The sequence below is a fragment of the Mauremys reevesii genome, linkage group 1 (assembly GCF_016161935.1).
Source record: "Mauremys reevesii isolate NIE-2019 linkage group 1, ASM1616193v1, whole genome shotgun sequence".
In the NCBI taxonomy this organism is placed as follows: Eukaryota; Metazoa; Chordata; order Testudines; family Geoemydidae; genus Mauremys; species Mauremys reevesii.
Genome location: NC_052623.1, coordinates 314828747 through 314844896, shown reverse-complemented (window position 1 = coordinate 314844896; position 16150 = coordinate 314828747). Strand labels below are relative to the sequence as shown.

The 16150-nt window shown below is 41.4% G+C and overlaps 1 protein-coding gene across 1 annotated transcript in view; it reads right to left on the bottom strand.

Moving 5' to 3' along the window:
* Nucleotides 1–960: 960 nt before the first annotated feature.
* The window catches only part of CFTR (CF transmembrane conductance regulator), a 131777-nt gene continuing 116587 nt past the window's right edge, over nt 961–16150 (bottom strand). Inside the window, exons 24-27 of the mRNA XM_039510409.1 lie at nt 15323–15412; nt 8248–8420; nt 5386–5491; nt 961–2600 (exon numbers count right to left, since the gene is read on the bottom strand). Of these exons, the coding sequence (XP_039366343.1) occupies nt 2394–2600; nt 5386–5491; nt 8248–8420; nt 15323–15412 (576 nt within the window). The 3' untranslated portion in view covers nt 961–2393. The remainder of the gene's footprint in view (nt 2601–5385; nt 5492–8247; nt 8421–15322; nt 15413–16150) is intronic.

Below are 16150 nucleotides of genomic sequence, written 5' to 3'. Positions count from 1 at the left end.
GCTTTAGCTTGTATAATTCTATCACTAGTTCCAGGAGACCGGCTTGTGGTTCTTGGTCTACAAGCTGCATACTTCCATATCTCCATCCACACAACAAACAGGAAGTATCTAAGATTTCAGGTGGGGCAGAACAACTATCAACACGGAGTCCGGCCTTTTGGTCTCTCTACAGCACTGAGGGTGTCCACCAATGTTCTAGCAGTTGTTGCTAGAGCTGGGCAAGAAACAGTATTTCTGTCCCATGAAAATTTTTGAGATTTTGACATTTTTCCCCACCCTGAATTGGGATGAAAAGTTGAAATCTTAAAAAATTTCACAAACCAACCCCCCGCCCCCAAAGCATAAGCATCAAGGTCTAATGCCACTTTTGGCAGAGCTGTGCTGAAATCTCTGTTTAAGTAGACTCCATGCACCCACCCTTGTTACAGGTCACTGCTTGTTAGTCACCAAGTGTGGACTGTATATGGACAAGCACTCAAAGAAGAAAGAAAAATTACTTACCTTACAGTAGCTGGAGTTCTTTGAGGTGTGTTGTCCATGTGTATTCCATGATCACCCTCCTATTCACTACTATGGGGTCCTACAACATCTGGATTCTGCCATGATGAAGGAACTGAATAGCGATTGGGCCTGTTCCACCCTTTATGCCCTCATTACTGGAGCATGCGGAGACTCCCTGTGCATGCCTGGCTCCAACAAGCACTGACAGACTCTGATCTCCAGCACATGGGGTGCAAGTGCACCAAGGATGGAATATATGTGGACAACATATCTCAAAGAATTATTCTTTTTGCCCTTATCAGAGAGAACATCTCAATTTACAAGGGCTTGGAAAGTTCAACACTGTTTCCAGAGACATTTTTATACATCTGCATTTAGCTTAGCAACCATAAGATATAAAACCCACAAGGAAATAGACAGTAGAATTGTCTTTTTAACAAACCAAACAAAGCCAGATAGTGGAATTGTACACAGTCTTAATTTTATTGACATGCTGTACATCATGTTGTCTACTTTGGTAATAAATAGAATAAAAAATTAAATGCATTTTGTTTGGTAAGCAGTGTTCACTTAGTGGAGCAGCAGAACATTTCTGTTGCAACTATCATGACTTGTTACATAAGCAGTTTGAGTTAAGAGAGTTTTTATTTAAATAGAAGCTTAACATACTTGTCTTGCCAGAATGCTTCCATGCATCCCAGTAAAGGTGACTTAGGATGCTAGTGGAGATGTCTCTGGGATACTGTCATTTTTTTTCCAGTTTTACTATAACATGCAATAAAAAGGACTAGTGGCATAAAAAGGAGATGTTTCAAATATAAAAATTCTTTTTATACAAATATATTTTTCTTTATAGTGCATAATCACTCTTAAAATACGGCATTCTCGTAATAAATGTTTGCAACAATATTAAAATAAATAAAATATTCTAGAGAAAAGTTCAGTTGCATCTGAAAACTGCAAAACAGAAGCATATAAAAACTGATTCCATTATTAAAGTCTACTTCAAAGTTTTTGTTGTTTATACAAACTATGATAAAAAGCATGTAAAGATGTCTGACCTAAACACACAGAATATTACTCTTCAGCTGTTGGAAGTCCTGCCATTTACTACAAGGGGACTGCCCATATTAACATGCACTCCACCCAATTAGTGTTTGCAAGGCTGGGCCAATAGTCTCCTAGATTCCAAAAGGAAATATTAACTCCCATGATCATCTTTTAACCGCTGAGAAATGACGGATGTTGAGCAGCTTGCAAGCCAACATCCTCTTTTTCCTTCATTCTCACCTGCATGCTTGGAGCTCTGCAGTGTTATGAAAGGGCATTTGCCTTTTCTGCAGTGCTGAGATACAGTAAGCGCCTGAAGAATGAATACGAGGAAATATTCCGAGTGGGTCACTGGTGCTTTCTTAACCCCTTTTCAGGGAGTAAGTGAACCTAAAACTATTGTTGTACATTTTTTATTTTAGTGTTTTCCATTCAAGCTTGATTTTTTTTTAACATTCCTCCTCTGCCACCTTCCCCTCCTCCCAAACACACGTCAGCAAAAGTTTTGAAAATTTGATGAAATGATTAAGTTGGTCTAAACGGGTTCCTACCTCTGCCCATCATCTAGTTTTGTTCCACAGTAAAGCAGCTTTTACAAGGAAGCCTGGCTTACCAGAACAAGTGGTAAATCTTCTAGGATATGTAATGCCTCACACACAATTTGACCATTGGAGGGCAGCCATTTCCATAAATGTCATTTAATGCCTCCTGAAAGTTTGAATCTGGGCTTGTTCCTGCAATTTCAGTGGTGTTGGTCACGCTTCTCCTGTTTTTGAGGTACAGTACTGTATTCTCCCAAACTCCACCAGTTAACTCCTAAGAGGAAGCGTTTCCACCCATTCTCACAGCCTGGTCTCTTGCACTTCTTCCTCTGTCTCTTCCTGCAAGGCACTGATTTTGGGTCTAGACTTGCGCTTGCTTGAATTCCTGCGGTGTAGTGGAAATATCTTCAGGCGATCGGAGTAGCTGATAGCCTGCCTGAAGGAATTCTTTTCATTCAGCAGCTTCTGGATCGACTCGTATTGCCGCACTTTATTCTCTTCTATTACCTAATGAAACATGTTCAATCAATTAGACCTATATCAACAGTGCTGATAGAATTCAGTTAACTAAATAAACTAGCGGGGTTGCACAGACTGGCAGAAGGGAAAAGTTCAAGAACTTACATTGGGAAAAGAGCAAAAAAGCTGTTTTTACACAGTTTGAAATGTGAAATGACTGACTAATTTTCATTATAAACCAGAAGAGGAGTTTTAAAATTATGGTGTTTGGGAAATGTTCCCGGTGCTCAGTTTCAAAAATGGTCCTTTTTTTTCCTGTCTCTCTCTTTAGCTCATCTTAACTATGAAAGGTTTGACCTTAATCTCCCAATATGTTTCGTTTTATTGGCATTGCTGAAAGGAGCCTTCTTGTATTTTGGGGGGGGGGGGGGCTGGAGTAATCCAGGTGCAGTTCATGAGGGAATTACAAAGAGTTATATTATAAAGAGCTTCATAATATAATAAATCCACTCCAAAGTAGGCAAGGAAGGGGTTAATCAGGGGCTTATTAAAGCAGGGATATACAAAAAAGTACTGGAAGGTTGGTGGAATGAACCAAGGGGGAGGGCTTTCCCGCCTCAAACTCAAGCTGCATTTACACTATGAAGACTATACCGGAATAGCTATGTCAGTGTAGCTATGTCAGCATAACCCTGTAGTGTAGACACAGCCTACACCCATGGAAGGAGTTTTTCCATCAGTATAGGAACACCATCTCCTCGAATGAAGTTAGCTGTGTCATTGCACCCATTCTTCTGTTGACATAGCTGTGTGTACACTGGGGTTAGGCTGCATCTTTCACACCCCTGACCAATGTAGCTATATCAATCTCACTTTCAGATGTAGATCAAGCCTCAGGCTAGGAAGCAAGCAGGAACTGACCCTCTTGCTGTGCTGTTAAAAGAGACTGTGTACGTTAAGAATTGTTTGCCATTCTGCTATTCTTTGTTTGCTTTTTTTCTGGGGTATTTTGGACTTGCCTGAAGAAAGCTCCAGTCCCTTTATGGGCTTGTCTATACAGAAGCCTCTACAGTGACACACCAGCGTGTTCTCCTGTTGGCAAGGTACTCCTAGGTCGAGAGGAGAATTCTCCCATTGAGTAGCACTGTCTACACTGGGGGTTAGGTTGGTTTAACTGCATCACACGATGGGTGGATTTTTCACACCTCTGAGCAACACAATTATACCAATCTAATTTCCTGCCATTGTCACCCCAATGAGGGGCAGGGCACGGGGATGAGGTGCATGGGGGGTGTTAGCACAGCACAGAGTCAGGGCCAGCCCCTATGTGAGAGTGTGTTTAGTGCCCACAATTGCTTTAATCCAGACCCAGAGGTGGGAAGAGGGAAAATGTGAACAGGCATGGAGCTGGGGGCAGACTGGTTTTTGGGCTGGGTATAGGGGGCAAAGAGCTCTGCTACCTGATCTTGCAATGGAGAGCTTTGGGGGAAGGATGGAAGAGGGGTACATGGAGACTTGCAAGGAGTGATGAAGGGAAGGTACAGCAGACGGAGGGGGCACTGAGGATGAGTATAGGGGACTGGAATGTACCTGGGTTATCAGGAGTATGGAAGGGGTTGGGGAAAGCACCACATTTTACCCATGTTACACTTTAAAAGGTTAAAAACATCTAGTTATAAAACTTTGAGCCTAAACATTTCAGTGTGGATAAAACTCCTCTCCCTCCACTGTCCAATATCCCATCTTCTCCCACCCAGCTTGTATGGACCTGATAGAGTATGTTTCCATTACAGGGCAAGACCAGGGGGAAAAGATATGGCTAGGTATATGGTGTACATTGCATGGGTGATAGTGGTATTTGGAGAATTGACTGGATCCCTTATCTTTTCATTTCCAGACATTCTCATTTTTTAAATTAAATAGTTCTTAAATGTTTGGAAAGAAAGTATATTATCTGGGTGTTAGCGGAACTCCACTGAAATACCCTTTAACTGTGTGTTAGAAGGTTTTTGTTTGTGAATTAAAATGTATAACTAGAAAGGACCTTAATGAATCAGGCTCCACAATGGTCTATGCAAAGAACTCCATCTTTTACATGAGTATACAGTCCAGTACATAGAATAACAATAGTGGTTCACAAGGGGTATATCTCATTTATTGCATAGTCCACTTCCGTTTCAGATTATATTCTTGCTATCCAACTGCATAGCAATGCAACTATAAAGCTGCTACAATTTAAAGAGAAAACTATGCACTTGACCAAACATATATGGAGGAAAACATTCTGAGCCATATGGTAGCAAAATAAATATTAAAACATCCCCTCTCTCTGAGAGCCAGGAAAGTATACAGGAAAATATCTGATTTTAAGAGCCACTTCTCAGCTTTCACACACAGTTCATCCCATTTTCTTTACTAGCCATTGTTATCTCCTGAAAAAACATAACTACGATACTGGCATTTCCTTAACAAATGATTAACAGTTTTTAACACACAAAGGAAATTTCAGGTTGTTTCTAGAGAGAAACACAGCAGTCTAACCATCTTAGGCAGGATACTTCTGTTGCAGTTCTCTAGTTACTCTTCTGCCCACATGTCCTCAGATTAATTAAAAACAGGTACAGACACCTGCATATTTGTTGTAATAATGTACAATAAGATGACAATTCTTAGGCACTTCCAGCCAATTAGAATAAAGAAGGCACCCGGTATTTGAACTGACCCTAGGCAGCAGATATGGCTAATCTAACCATAGAAGAGTTACTTAAAATATTGTACAAAGCCCATATCTGTCAATTATAAGGAAATCACTTAAAAAAGATACAGCACTCACCAAAAATTGCTGACATTCCAACATTGCTTCCAGTCTGTGTTCTGAGAGTATTACTGTACAATTTGCAAATGCATGCTTGAGTGTTTTTCTAATCACCTGAAAGGTTCTGAAAGATAAAACAGTTTTGGCATGTAGAATATTATACAGGAATTGGCACCTTTTAGGAAGTTCTCAACTTACAGCCTTTTAATACTGAGCTGCACAATGTAAAGATTTCAGAATGACACACACAAAGTTACATTCCTGCTACAGTAGATTGCAATTATAAAATTTAAGTTGTAATTAAAATTATTTGACACATTTTTATAATTCTATAATGTATATAGAAATTTATGATGTCCCTTTTAGTAAATGTGCTATCCAGTATTATCATTATTTTGGGGTAATTCCCCTATTTCTCTGGTTTGGCTAGAGATGAATTGAACTAGTTCATATTCTACCAAACACAGCAGTGGTGTTTAGTCAGGCCTGTGATTTTCACCATTCAGTGTATTAACAAGTGTGTATCCTGTGCTATCATAAAGTGCCACACTCAGGATATGTCTCCTCTGCAATTAAAAACATACGTCTGGCCCGTGCCAACTGACTCAGGCTTGCGCAGCTCAGGCTGCAGGCTGTTTAATTGCAGTGTAGATGTCCGGGCTTGGGCTGGAATCCAGTGTCTAGGACCCTGTGAGGTGGGAGGGTCCCAGAGCATAAGCTAAAATAATAAGAGTGGTGGTGTTAGCTCTAAACATTGTTTGTATTCACACACGCTGACAATTATTGACTTATTTAAGGCTCTGGCACCTTGAAAAGGCATTAGAATTAACAAATGTCTTCCAGTCAGGGCCGGTGCAACCATTTAGGCAAACTAGGCGGCCGCCTAGGGCGCCTAGTGGTTGGGGGCGCCTAAAAGTCCCCTCAAGTGAGGAGATGGAGTGGAGGTGAGCTGGGTGGGGGGGCACGTGGGGAGGACCACCCGCAGTAATGGGGGTGGGAGGTGCACAGTGGAACAGCTCCCCGCCCCAGATCACCTCCACTCTGCCTCCTCCGCTGAGCACACAGCCCCCGCTCTAAGTCTCCTCCAATCAGCGCTGCAAGCCTGGGCGGGGAGGAGAATTAGAACGGCGCCAGCGTGCTCAGTGGAGGAGGCGGAGCCGAGGTGAGCTAGGGTGGGCTACCCAGACAGGGCTAGCTTCCGCGTGGGGAGGTCTCCCCAGTCAGGGTTAGCTGCCATGGGGGGATGGGGAGGAGTCTCCCCAGGCAGGATTAGCTGCCATGGCGGGGGGGGAGTCTCCCCAGGCGGGTTAGCTGCCACGGGGACTCCTGGGTTGGGGGCTGAGTTAGCTGCCGCGGGAGGGCGGGGTTAGCTGGGGAGGGGGGGTGTCCGAGGAGGCCATGCTGGCCCTGCTTCCAGTCTGTAATCTTTCAATGGCCTGTGGTTTTTCTCATTCCATATTGTCCAGTGGACAATGTCTAAGGTATTAATATCTCTACAAGGTGCTGCCTCTCAGACTTCCAGTTCCTAAGAATTACATCCAAAAAATGAGTGCTGTTATAGGAGACACTACCAGGGAGAGGCATTAGCAATTGAGAAATGGTTTCAGAACAACTGTAACAATTTGGTACTTGATCAAATATATTACAAGAAAGTGACTGCATATGCAAAATACTTCTGCTTTTTATAGGCTGAAAATAGTTTTATTTCAAACCAGTAAAAGACACTGTTATAGCAGTCAAGTGGCTATACAGTTAATGAATTCATCACAGGAATTCTCTCTCTTTTTTTTTTTTATCTCTCTCATTAGCCTCAGTGAACATTTAACCAAATATTGCAGTTTTTGCTCTGGTAGGGAGATTGTTTAAAAAGTTTCAGACAAAAGATAAAGTGTTTTTATTGCTGAGTTATAAAGCTCTAAAATAGGAGTTCATTCCAGGCAACTGCCTTGTTGTTTCCTTGTGCTCCCCCTAAGCTGTTTGCTAGATCCACTTGTTCACTTCAGCCTTACAGTTATATTGTGAACTCTATGGGGCAGAGATTGTCTTTGTTATATGTTTGTAGAGTGACTAGCTTAATGGGGCCCTCCCAGTGCTACTGTGCTGGAAATAATAATTAGTAATCATAACAATAACATGCTCTTGTGTATTGAGCACAGGGCTAACAGCCAGGAATTCCTGGGTTTCTAATCCTAATTCTGACACTGACTTGCTCTGTGGCCTCAGTCAATTCCCTTAACCCCTTTGGGTCAAACTGAGACTTCATATAGTTAATGGATATATAGTTATGCATTAGGGATGATTTTGGCCCTCTGTGTTAGTTTTCCCACATATAATGTACCTACCTCTCAGATGTGGTGTTTATAGTACCCTTTGAAGTAAATTGTAAATATTTTTATTAAAGGGTAAATTGTGACTTGAATTGTACATCCGCACAAGGGAATAAGAACCCAGGGGAGTACCCAGACCCTCTGACTGTGTAGGAGTAAGTGGGGATACTTGCCTGTTTACTCTCTCTTGGGAACAGCTAGGCAGAGAAAAGTAGGGAATGGCACTCTTCTTTCTACCATGCACGCTCTGGCAGAGTAGCTGAGCCCAAGGCAGGGGTAGTAATGTACCACTGGTACAGCTCACCTGTAAATTACTAATCTTACTGGAGCAAAGAGAAAGTAGGGGCAGGACCGTGTGTAAGGCACAATGATTCCCAGGGTAGCTACTGGGATGGGATAGTTCACTTACCATCCCTTGCTCAGGGCTGTACCTTAAGTTGAAATCTAGCCCTAAAAAGAACTAGAAATATGACAAAATAACTTTCTCTGCTGTGCTGCCTCACTGACTTCCCTACCTCACACTGGAATATAGTAAAGAATCAGGAAAACTTACATAGGATCAAGATGAGCACTTGGTTCATCAAGCAGCAGGATTTTAGCTTTACTGAGAACCGATCTGGCGAGACACATCAATTGTTTGTGCCCATGGCTGAGGACATAGCCACCATCTAGAAGAACAAAATCAAGCTGGCCTGGAAAATGCTCTATTACAGACTTTAGTCCAACCTGCAGGAGAGAAAAATCAATGAAGAAAGCTGTATGACAGAAATTGGTACTGCTGGTTCTTTGTTACGGCAACCCATCCTTTTAACCCCTCTGCCTTTTGATTCTGAGACTAAGCAGAAAATGTGATCTGAAGAAATGAGAATCTTTGGTATAAAATTATTCAAAACAAAGAGTTGGAAGAAGTGAAAGATCATGCATTTTTGATTCAGACTGAACACTGGGGCATATGTCAGAACATTGAGAGTTAAAGTTGTTTGCTTATAAGACATAATGAGATTTGGTGTTTTGACCAAAACATTCTGAGTTAGCTGTCTAAAAGGAAAGCAATTCATTTTATTCAGTGGTGATGTGTGTCACCAGTAATGCTGAGGGAAGATGTTTCCAACAGCAGCCAGGGCTCCTTAGTTACTAGGAGCAGAAATCTCACACAGCACACTACACCAGCAGAGAAAATAACACAGGTCTCCAAAGCAGTTGTAACCATGGCTTTGAGACAATTTCCATCCACTTCTTCCTTTGTTTGAAAGATGACAAGAACACCACATGCTTTAGCATGTTTCCCCAAAATGCCTAGACTCACTACAATCTTTGGCCTGCATAATCTTTCACTGGCATTGTCAGAGAAATTTTTACCTTACCAACTGCTTTTGTGAATTCCAAAACTCAGAAATGTGCATTATTGTAGTGCTATAAGCTATGCAACAACTTACAGTAAAACTGAAAATAGTAGTTATAAAGGGCAAAACTGGTTTTAAAAATGCCATTTGTAATTTTGCAACTCATTTTCATCTGTATCATAAGGCAGGAACAATTCCAAATCCACTTCATTTTCTTCAAATACAGGAGCTCTAGCAAAGCAGAATGCCTGAGCCCAGATGATGAAGTTCTGAAGAATTCCGTTTGGTTTTTGGTTTGATATGTTTTTTTTCAGCAGCATACTAGCTGTGTGCAGGTCCTTAAATCCAGGTTTATCTGCCTAAATCTCAGTTTTAGGCTTCAGTGCAATTCACAAAAATCCAGCTGAACCCAGTGGGTTCCTATATTTTTGCAGTATAGTTCTCCAGACAAATATATTTCTGCCTCTGGGCATGCGCACTACTGCCTCCCTCTAGGCATCTGAGCATTTTTCTCCTGCCTAAACCATGGAGTAATTCACAAACCAGGGGAAGATAGGTGCTTGGCTGTCTTACTCACAGGCGGAGCCTGAGCTGCTAGGTGTGCTCAGAGGCTAGCCTGCTAGGTGTGCTCAGAGGCTAGCTACTGCATCAGGTCCTCAGGTGGGTTCACACAAAACAGCTGGGGGGGGGGGGGTGAAGGTTGCAGCAGGGGGACTTGATCCTGGTCACCTACATCCTGGGTTAATCCTCTAAAAACCATGTGGAGCCATTCTCATGCTTGTGTGCTTGTTCTCTCTCTCTGTGACTGAACTGACCCTAATTGTTTATCCAAAATGCAACAGCTTCAACAGGGGAGATTGAGGGAGACCTACATCAAAATATCCCATAGGCTGATGACTAAGCCATGCACCTGAGAAGTGGCACATCCAATTCAAATCCCTTCTCCTCATCAGGTGAAAGGGGGCCTTGAACTCAGGGTCTCCTACAACCAAGATCAATATTCTAGCCACTGGACTAAAAGTTATGAGGAAACTTTCCACCCTAGCTTCTTGGGGCAATGCCTTAGATGCCTAATACTAAAGAGGGTTCACAGCTGAGAATTGCTAGCCAATTTAGGTACCTCTATGCAACCTAGACTTGGATGCCTATCTCTGAGACAGGGGCAGGGTTTAGCACACATTCCTGTTAGCATCTCCCATTGGCTAGCTTAGCTGGCTCCCCACTTAGCATGCTGGGTTTTGTGGATTTCATTCTGAAGTGCCTATCTCTCCTCCTGTACTGTATAGTGAGTCGAGGCACCTAACTCAGGCTTTGCAAATTGCAGTGAGTTCTAGTGGCAAAAGTTAGGCATTGCAACACTCAGCATCATAACGCCAAAGTACCATTGTGAATCTAGGCCCTTGATCTTAAACGTGAGCTGCAAAGAAAGTTTAAAAGTTATGTTGACTTCAGCAGTAGCTGCTGAATGTCCTCACTGCACCCTGCTGCAGCTAAAGTGGAGCAGAAGCATTTAACACAGGAACAAGTAAAAATTAACTTTCTTTTTATGCTGTCCTCTCCAAGTCACATCAGCTGTTTGTAGCATTCTCTAACAAACCAGCTTTCAAGAGAGCACAGAGTCCATACAGAGTCCATACACAATCAGATCAGGCCTATTTTTTTTAAAATGCATAGGATGATTCTGTAACATTTCTGTTTCACTGCTCTTTATTTTGCATTTTTCAGTTTATTATTTTATATGTCAAAAAACTGAGGAGGGCAGTTTTTTTCTTAAAGGGAATTTCCTGACTCCTTGTGTTATGTCCCAGAATGGCCGCTGCTCCCTAACAATGCACTTTCAAATAAAAATTCGTCTTGGTATTGTAAATAAGGCCTAGCTCTTTAAAAATCTCCTTTTTAGTTTATACCTGGAGAGGAAATTCCCAACCAAAAAACACCACTAGAATTTGCTTGACTATTCAGCAGTGGGAGCAGTGTCCCATGCCTGGGACTCTCAGGCTCCAAGAAGACTAAGTGAGGAGAGCCCAGACCGCTCTTCCCTCTCAGCTACACCTGCTTGAAAATGTTATGTTGAATTTTAGTGACTGGAAAATTGTTTTTTGACCAAACTAACATTTCCCCAGAAAGTGTCTGCATGTCTCAATAAATATATAAAATATTTTTTTAAAAACTGTCTTTTTCCATGTGGAAACCAAAATTTTCACTCAAAAATAAATATTAGTTTTTGGATAAAAAATTAATTGTTCTATTGAAAGTTTTGACATAAGTGGGATCCTCCCCCATCATTTTAGTCAAAATTTTCCACAGGGAGACAAAATAATTCTGATCAGCTCTAGTCTGAACCTGCAGCCACTAACCAACTCCCACTTCTCATCCCTGGAACTTCCACTGCAGTCTGTCTTAGGGGGATGGGAAGGAACCATCAAGGCGCGCTCTCTTCCCTGGAATGTGGGAAAGAAAAAGAAAGAACCGCCTGCTGTGGCCCTTGTGAGCAGGGAGAGAAAGCCAGCCAAGCCCTGGATGCAGGAAGCAGACTGTGCCCCACTCCCAAAGTTACCATAGGCCCAGGAGACAAAAGGGGAAAGAGAATTTTTCTGGTGCTGGTTGGCTGGCTCTACAGTGGCTAGGTAGGGTGTTTGAGGGAGGTCGTGACTGAGCAGAGCTGACTGGGAAGAAACAAAACGGAGGCAAAAACTGATAATGAATGGGGAAGAAGGTAGAGAGAGCCAGAGGCAGGGATAAACTGTTGGAAAGGGATATGTAATGGGGTGTACAGAATCTTCAGGGCTTTACAGGAGCACTCCCTTGGACACGAGATGCTCCACCCCCAATTGTCTAGCATGGGAAAGAAACCCCAGAGAAGGCATAGGAACAGATGAATGCCCTGGATCTGAACTGAGGAAGCTTTGGGAATAAAGGCCCCATTTGTAAGCCCCAGAGTCTGATCAGGACTAGCAGATAAATGGAGCTCCTGAAAAGTAAACTAGCAGGAGTTCATTGCTGAATCTGCACTAATGGGAACAGGTGATACTCATCACTTGACCAGGAGCTCATGGGAAGAGCTGCTTTCTCTTTGAATGGGAGCGAGTGAGAGCTGGGACCTAACTCTTCACTGCCTTGTATCCTGACATCACTAAGGTTAAGATTTTGTCGTGGGGTGTTTTTATTAAAAGTCACAGACAGGTCCTGGCCAATAAACAAATCACCAAAGCCTGAAGCCCTGCTGTTAAGGGGCTGACAGCCCGAGCCCTGCCAAGGGGGGGGGGGGGGGGCTGTAGTCATGGATACTCATCTAAACACACAAAATCCGTGACCTCCGTGACGGTCTCATAGCCTTAGTCATCACTTATACCTGTGCAAAGTGAAGAGTGAAGCGCTACCAGAGCTATCTTACAACCACTCTGAATAGCAGTAAATGACACCTAAACAGGTTCAAAAATCTCATCAGAGAAAGACTTCCTTATGTTCCAAAAGCGACTGGTGTGTGTCCAGCTCATTTCTGGGCTGTATAATTGTATGTTCCTTTGGGATTGTAGGTAATTATGCTGCTGGTTACACAAAAGTTGAGAGTGACCAGAGAGGTTGACGACTATTGCCTGGATCCTGAAGCTGGCACCTTTTAAACTGAATCTACACAATAGATGTGTGGCCCTCCTCAAGAGAGAGAGACTCCTAAGGTTTGACACAGACTCTTGTGCTTTTTGGAGGTTGCCATGGAAACAAGGGAGGGCGAGACTAGTGGTGATAAAGATGGAAAAAGACTGTTGGGATTGGCAATGCTGTACCATAAATTAATTATCCAGTCAGATATGCAGATACCAGACAGTAAAAGGTAAGTGCAAAGGTTGTGGTTTGGTTTGGTTTTTTGTTCTATCGTCTTGAAATATTGGTGCTCCTTACCATGACCTGATAAGCATTTTTCAAAAATGGGCTGGCTTTTTATATGGTCTTATATGTACGTTACTTATATTTTTATATTTTAATAACAGTTGGCTCTGAGCATATTTTGATTTCTATAGTACTGTTATTTTTGCTCATGCTAAATAAAACTATAGTCACCTGGGGTCCAATCCTGCAAGAATTTATGCATGAACACAAATACTGCACTGCTCATATGCATATATTTAAATATGTACAAGTGTTTTCAGGATAGAGGCTCTGGTTTGCATAGTACAAACTTATCTTTAGTTGAGGAAACTTTGTACTAACTTTTCCATTAAAAACATGGGTTTATGTATCCTGGGGAGCTTGAAGGAACATTAACAAATCATCAACCTAGCAAGAAAACCATCAATTTCCACCAGTTTGGTAAAATCGAATCTAAAGCTCCACTATGTTTCCTCCATTCCCATGGGACTTCTGGGTTTGTTAATCCCATCCCAGAATGCATCTTTTCATGACATAAGTTGCTGTATGTGTTGGAAGGAGTGATGTCATAAAGTGCTGCATTCTGAGTTGTCTTTAGTAAGCCAAGAAGTGCTAGGGAATTGCAATGACTGAAAAACATTTTTGACAAAGATTAGTTAAAACTTATTACTGTGCTGAATGCCCGTCTTCGATTCTTATCCCCAGGGCAGCCCGGCTAGTTGGGATATGAGGCACCTATTAGGATGTTTTTCATTTTAGCTTTATAATTCATCTTTAAAGATTCTGGTTGAAAATTATGTCTTCTAGTGACATTTTAATATGACCAGAAAAACATCAGAATGAAAAATGGTGCAATGAATTTTCTAAACAAACTTCCTCATCTGTGTTTCTTGCTGGGTCATCCAGCAGAGCCATATCCTGAAACCTCACCTATGCTAAATAATAGATCAGTGAAGTCAGACTGTGTTGCATGCAAGTTTTATTAATGTTTTCCTCCACTTGGCTCTGCCAAAAGCAGATTTGTTGGGTAATAAGCAAAGTATTAACCTTTCTCTCTGTTTTGTTTCTAAGACACTATGTAAATGTAACACAATACAACAACTTGAGCTACAATTTGTTTAATTACACTTGTGATTAAGTCATACACTGAACAGTAACAGGCAAACTTAATGCCCACAGACAGTTCTGAACTGCATACAGACAATACCAAGTCTGAGTATGTTTAGGGGTTTTGGAGAAGGAAAGAAGATATTTGGATTATAATGAAAAAATCATAGAATCATAGAATATCAGGTTTGGAAGGGACCTCAGGAGGTCATCTAGTCCAACCCCCTGCTCAAAGCAGGACCAATCCCCAGCTAAATCATCCCAGCCAGGGTTTTGTCAAGCCTGACCTTAAAAACCTCTAAGGAAGGAGATTCCACCACCTCTCTAGGTAACCCATTCCAGTGCTTTGAGAGAAGCACTGGAGAAGGTGAGTGAGTGAAAAACCCAAAATCTGTTTAGCATCTCCTTACTGGGGCTGAGCTTTGAAGAATCGAGCATTGCTGAAGGTATAGGCAGTTTACACATTAGCTGCAGCTGACTTTCTAGGGGATGTGGTCACTGTTAAAAAGGTCACCTGCTCAGTACTTAAACTCCAATGTACAAAGGGTGAGCTATACATTGTCAATGATCTGCCTACAACATCTGTGCAAAGAACTTCCTTTGAAGTCCACTGACTGATGGCAGGTTATGGCCTGGTGATGTAAAGCAGGTTGTTTAAGGAACAAGAAGCAAGGGTAATTATATAAATTTCTAAATCTCTCTTCAGTCAGGCAGTGAAAGAACAATGATTAGAAAGACCATCTGCAAAACTGGCTTAGGCCTGGTCTACATTTAAAATTTAGATCAACCTAGCTGCGTTGCTCAAAGGTGTGAAAAATTCAAGCCCCTGAATGCTGTAGTTAAGCCAATCTAACTCATGGTACAGATGCAGTTAGGTCGATAGAAGAATTCTTCTATCATCCTAGCTACCACCACTTGAAGAAATGGATTAACTATAGTGACTGGGGGGGGGGGGGGAATTCTGTCACTGTAGGAAGCATCTACACTATAGCACTTCAGTGGTATAACTGTGCTGCTATAGTACCAATAGTGTAGACATGGCCTTGATAAGAGATGTCAAATAGAAGCACCTAATTAATACTTGCCATTTTAACCTGTAATTGTTTGGTTTATACTTACCCCATTTAGACTGTAAACTCTTCTGGGCAGGGACAATGTTTTTTGTTTGAGCACCATGTTATGTATGATGCTACATAAATAATAATTTTATAGTTATTGAGCTAAATTCCTTCCCGCTGTAACTGGCTTTATTACGGGGGAGTTACACAAATAGTATTGATGAACAACACAAATAATACTGAACAGCTTTACCTCATCTGCAACTTTCCATAATTCTTCATCACTCCATTGTCCATAAGGATCCAAGTTTTTCCGAAAAGACCCAGAAAATATAAACACTTTCTGTGGAGAACAAAATAAATAAGAAATAATTTAAAACTGCCTGACATACCAAAAGTATAGATGGTGGGGGAAAAATTGTCAGAAAAGGCTGTTTTAATTAAACCAATTTTTTTTCCACAAAATGGATTTGACAAATTCATTTTGGAAATAAATACATTTCGAAAATGTCAAAATATCCCATTTTGATATTTTTTGAACAAAACTTTTTTTCATTTCAAAATGACTTTGTATTTTGAAATTGACTTCATTATATATTTTAAAACATTACATAAAATGCTTCAAGTCCAGATCAATTCAAAATATTCTTTTTTCAGAATTTAAGTGCCCCCCGACATTCAGGGCTTTTATCCAGATTTTGGATGATTTTTTTTTTCAAAATCTTGAGTTTTCCTGTGGAACAGAAAATCCATTTACTGAACAGCTGTAACCAAAAGTTACCCAAGCTTCGTAACACTTCCTTATGTATCACCACAATCCAATGTAACCTTAACAGCAGTTCTGTGCCTCAGTTTAGTTCCAGTGATACTCAGTACATAGCAAAGTCTGAGTCATGAGAGGAATAGCAATAATCCATTTATACAGGTGTCTTGCACAACTGATGCTTTCTTCTGCTCTTTTGTGTGCCCTGTCAGGGAGGATTGTGTGGAGAGGCTGGAGATTTCTTAATCTTGAGAATGATCTTTCTCCCACTAAAGTCTGTAGGAGTTTTGCCTTTAACTTCAATGTGATCAGAAGCAG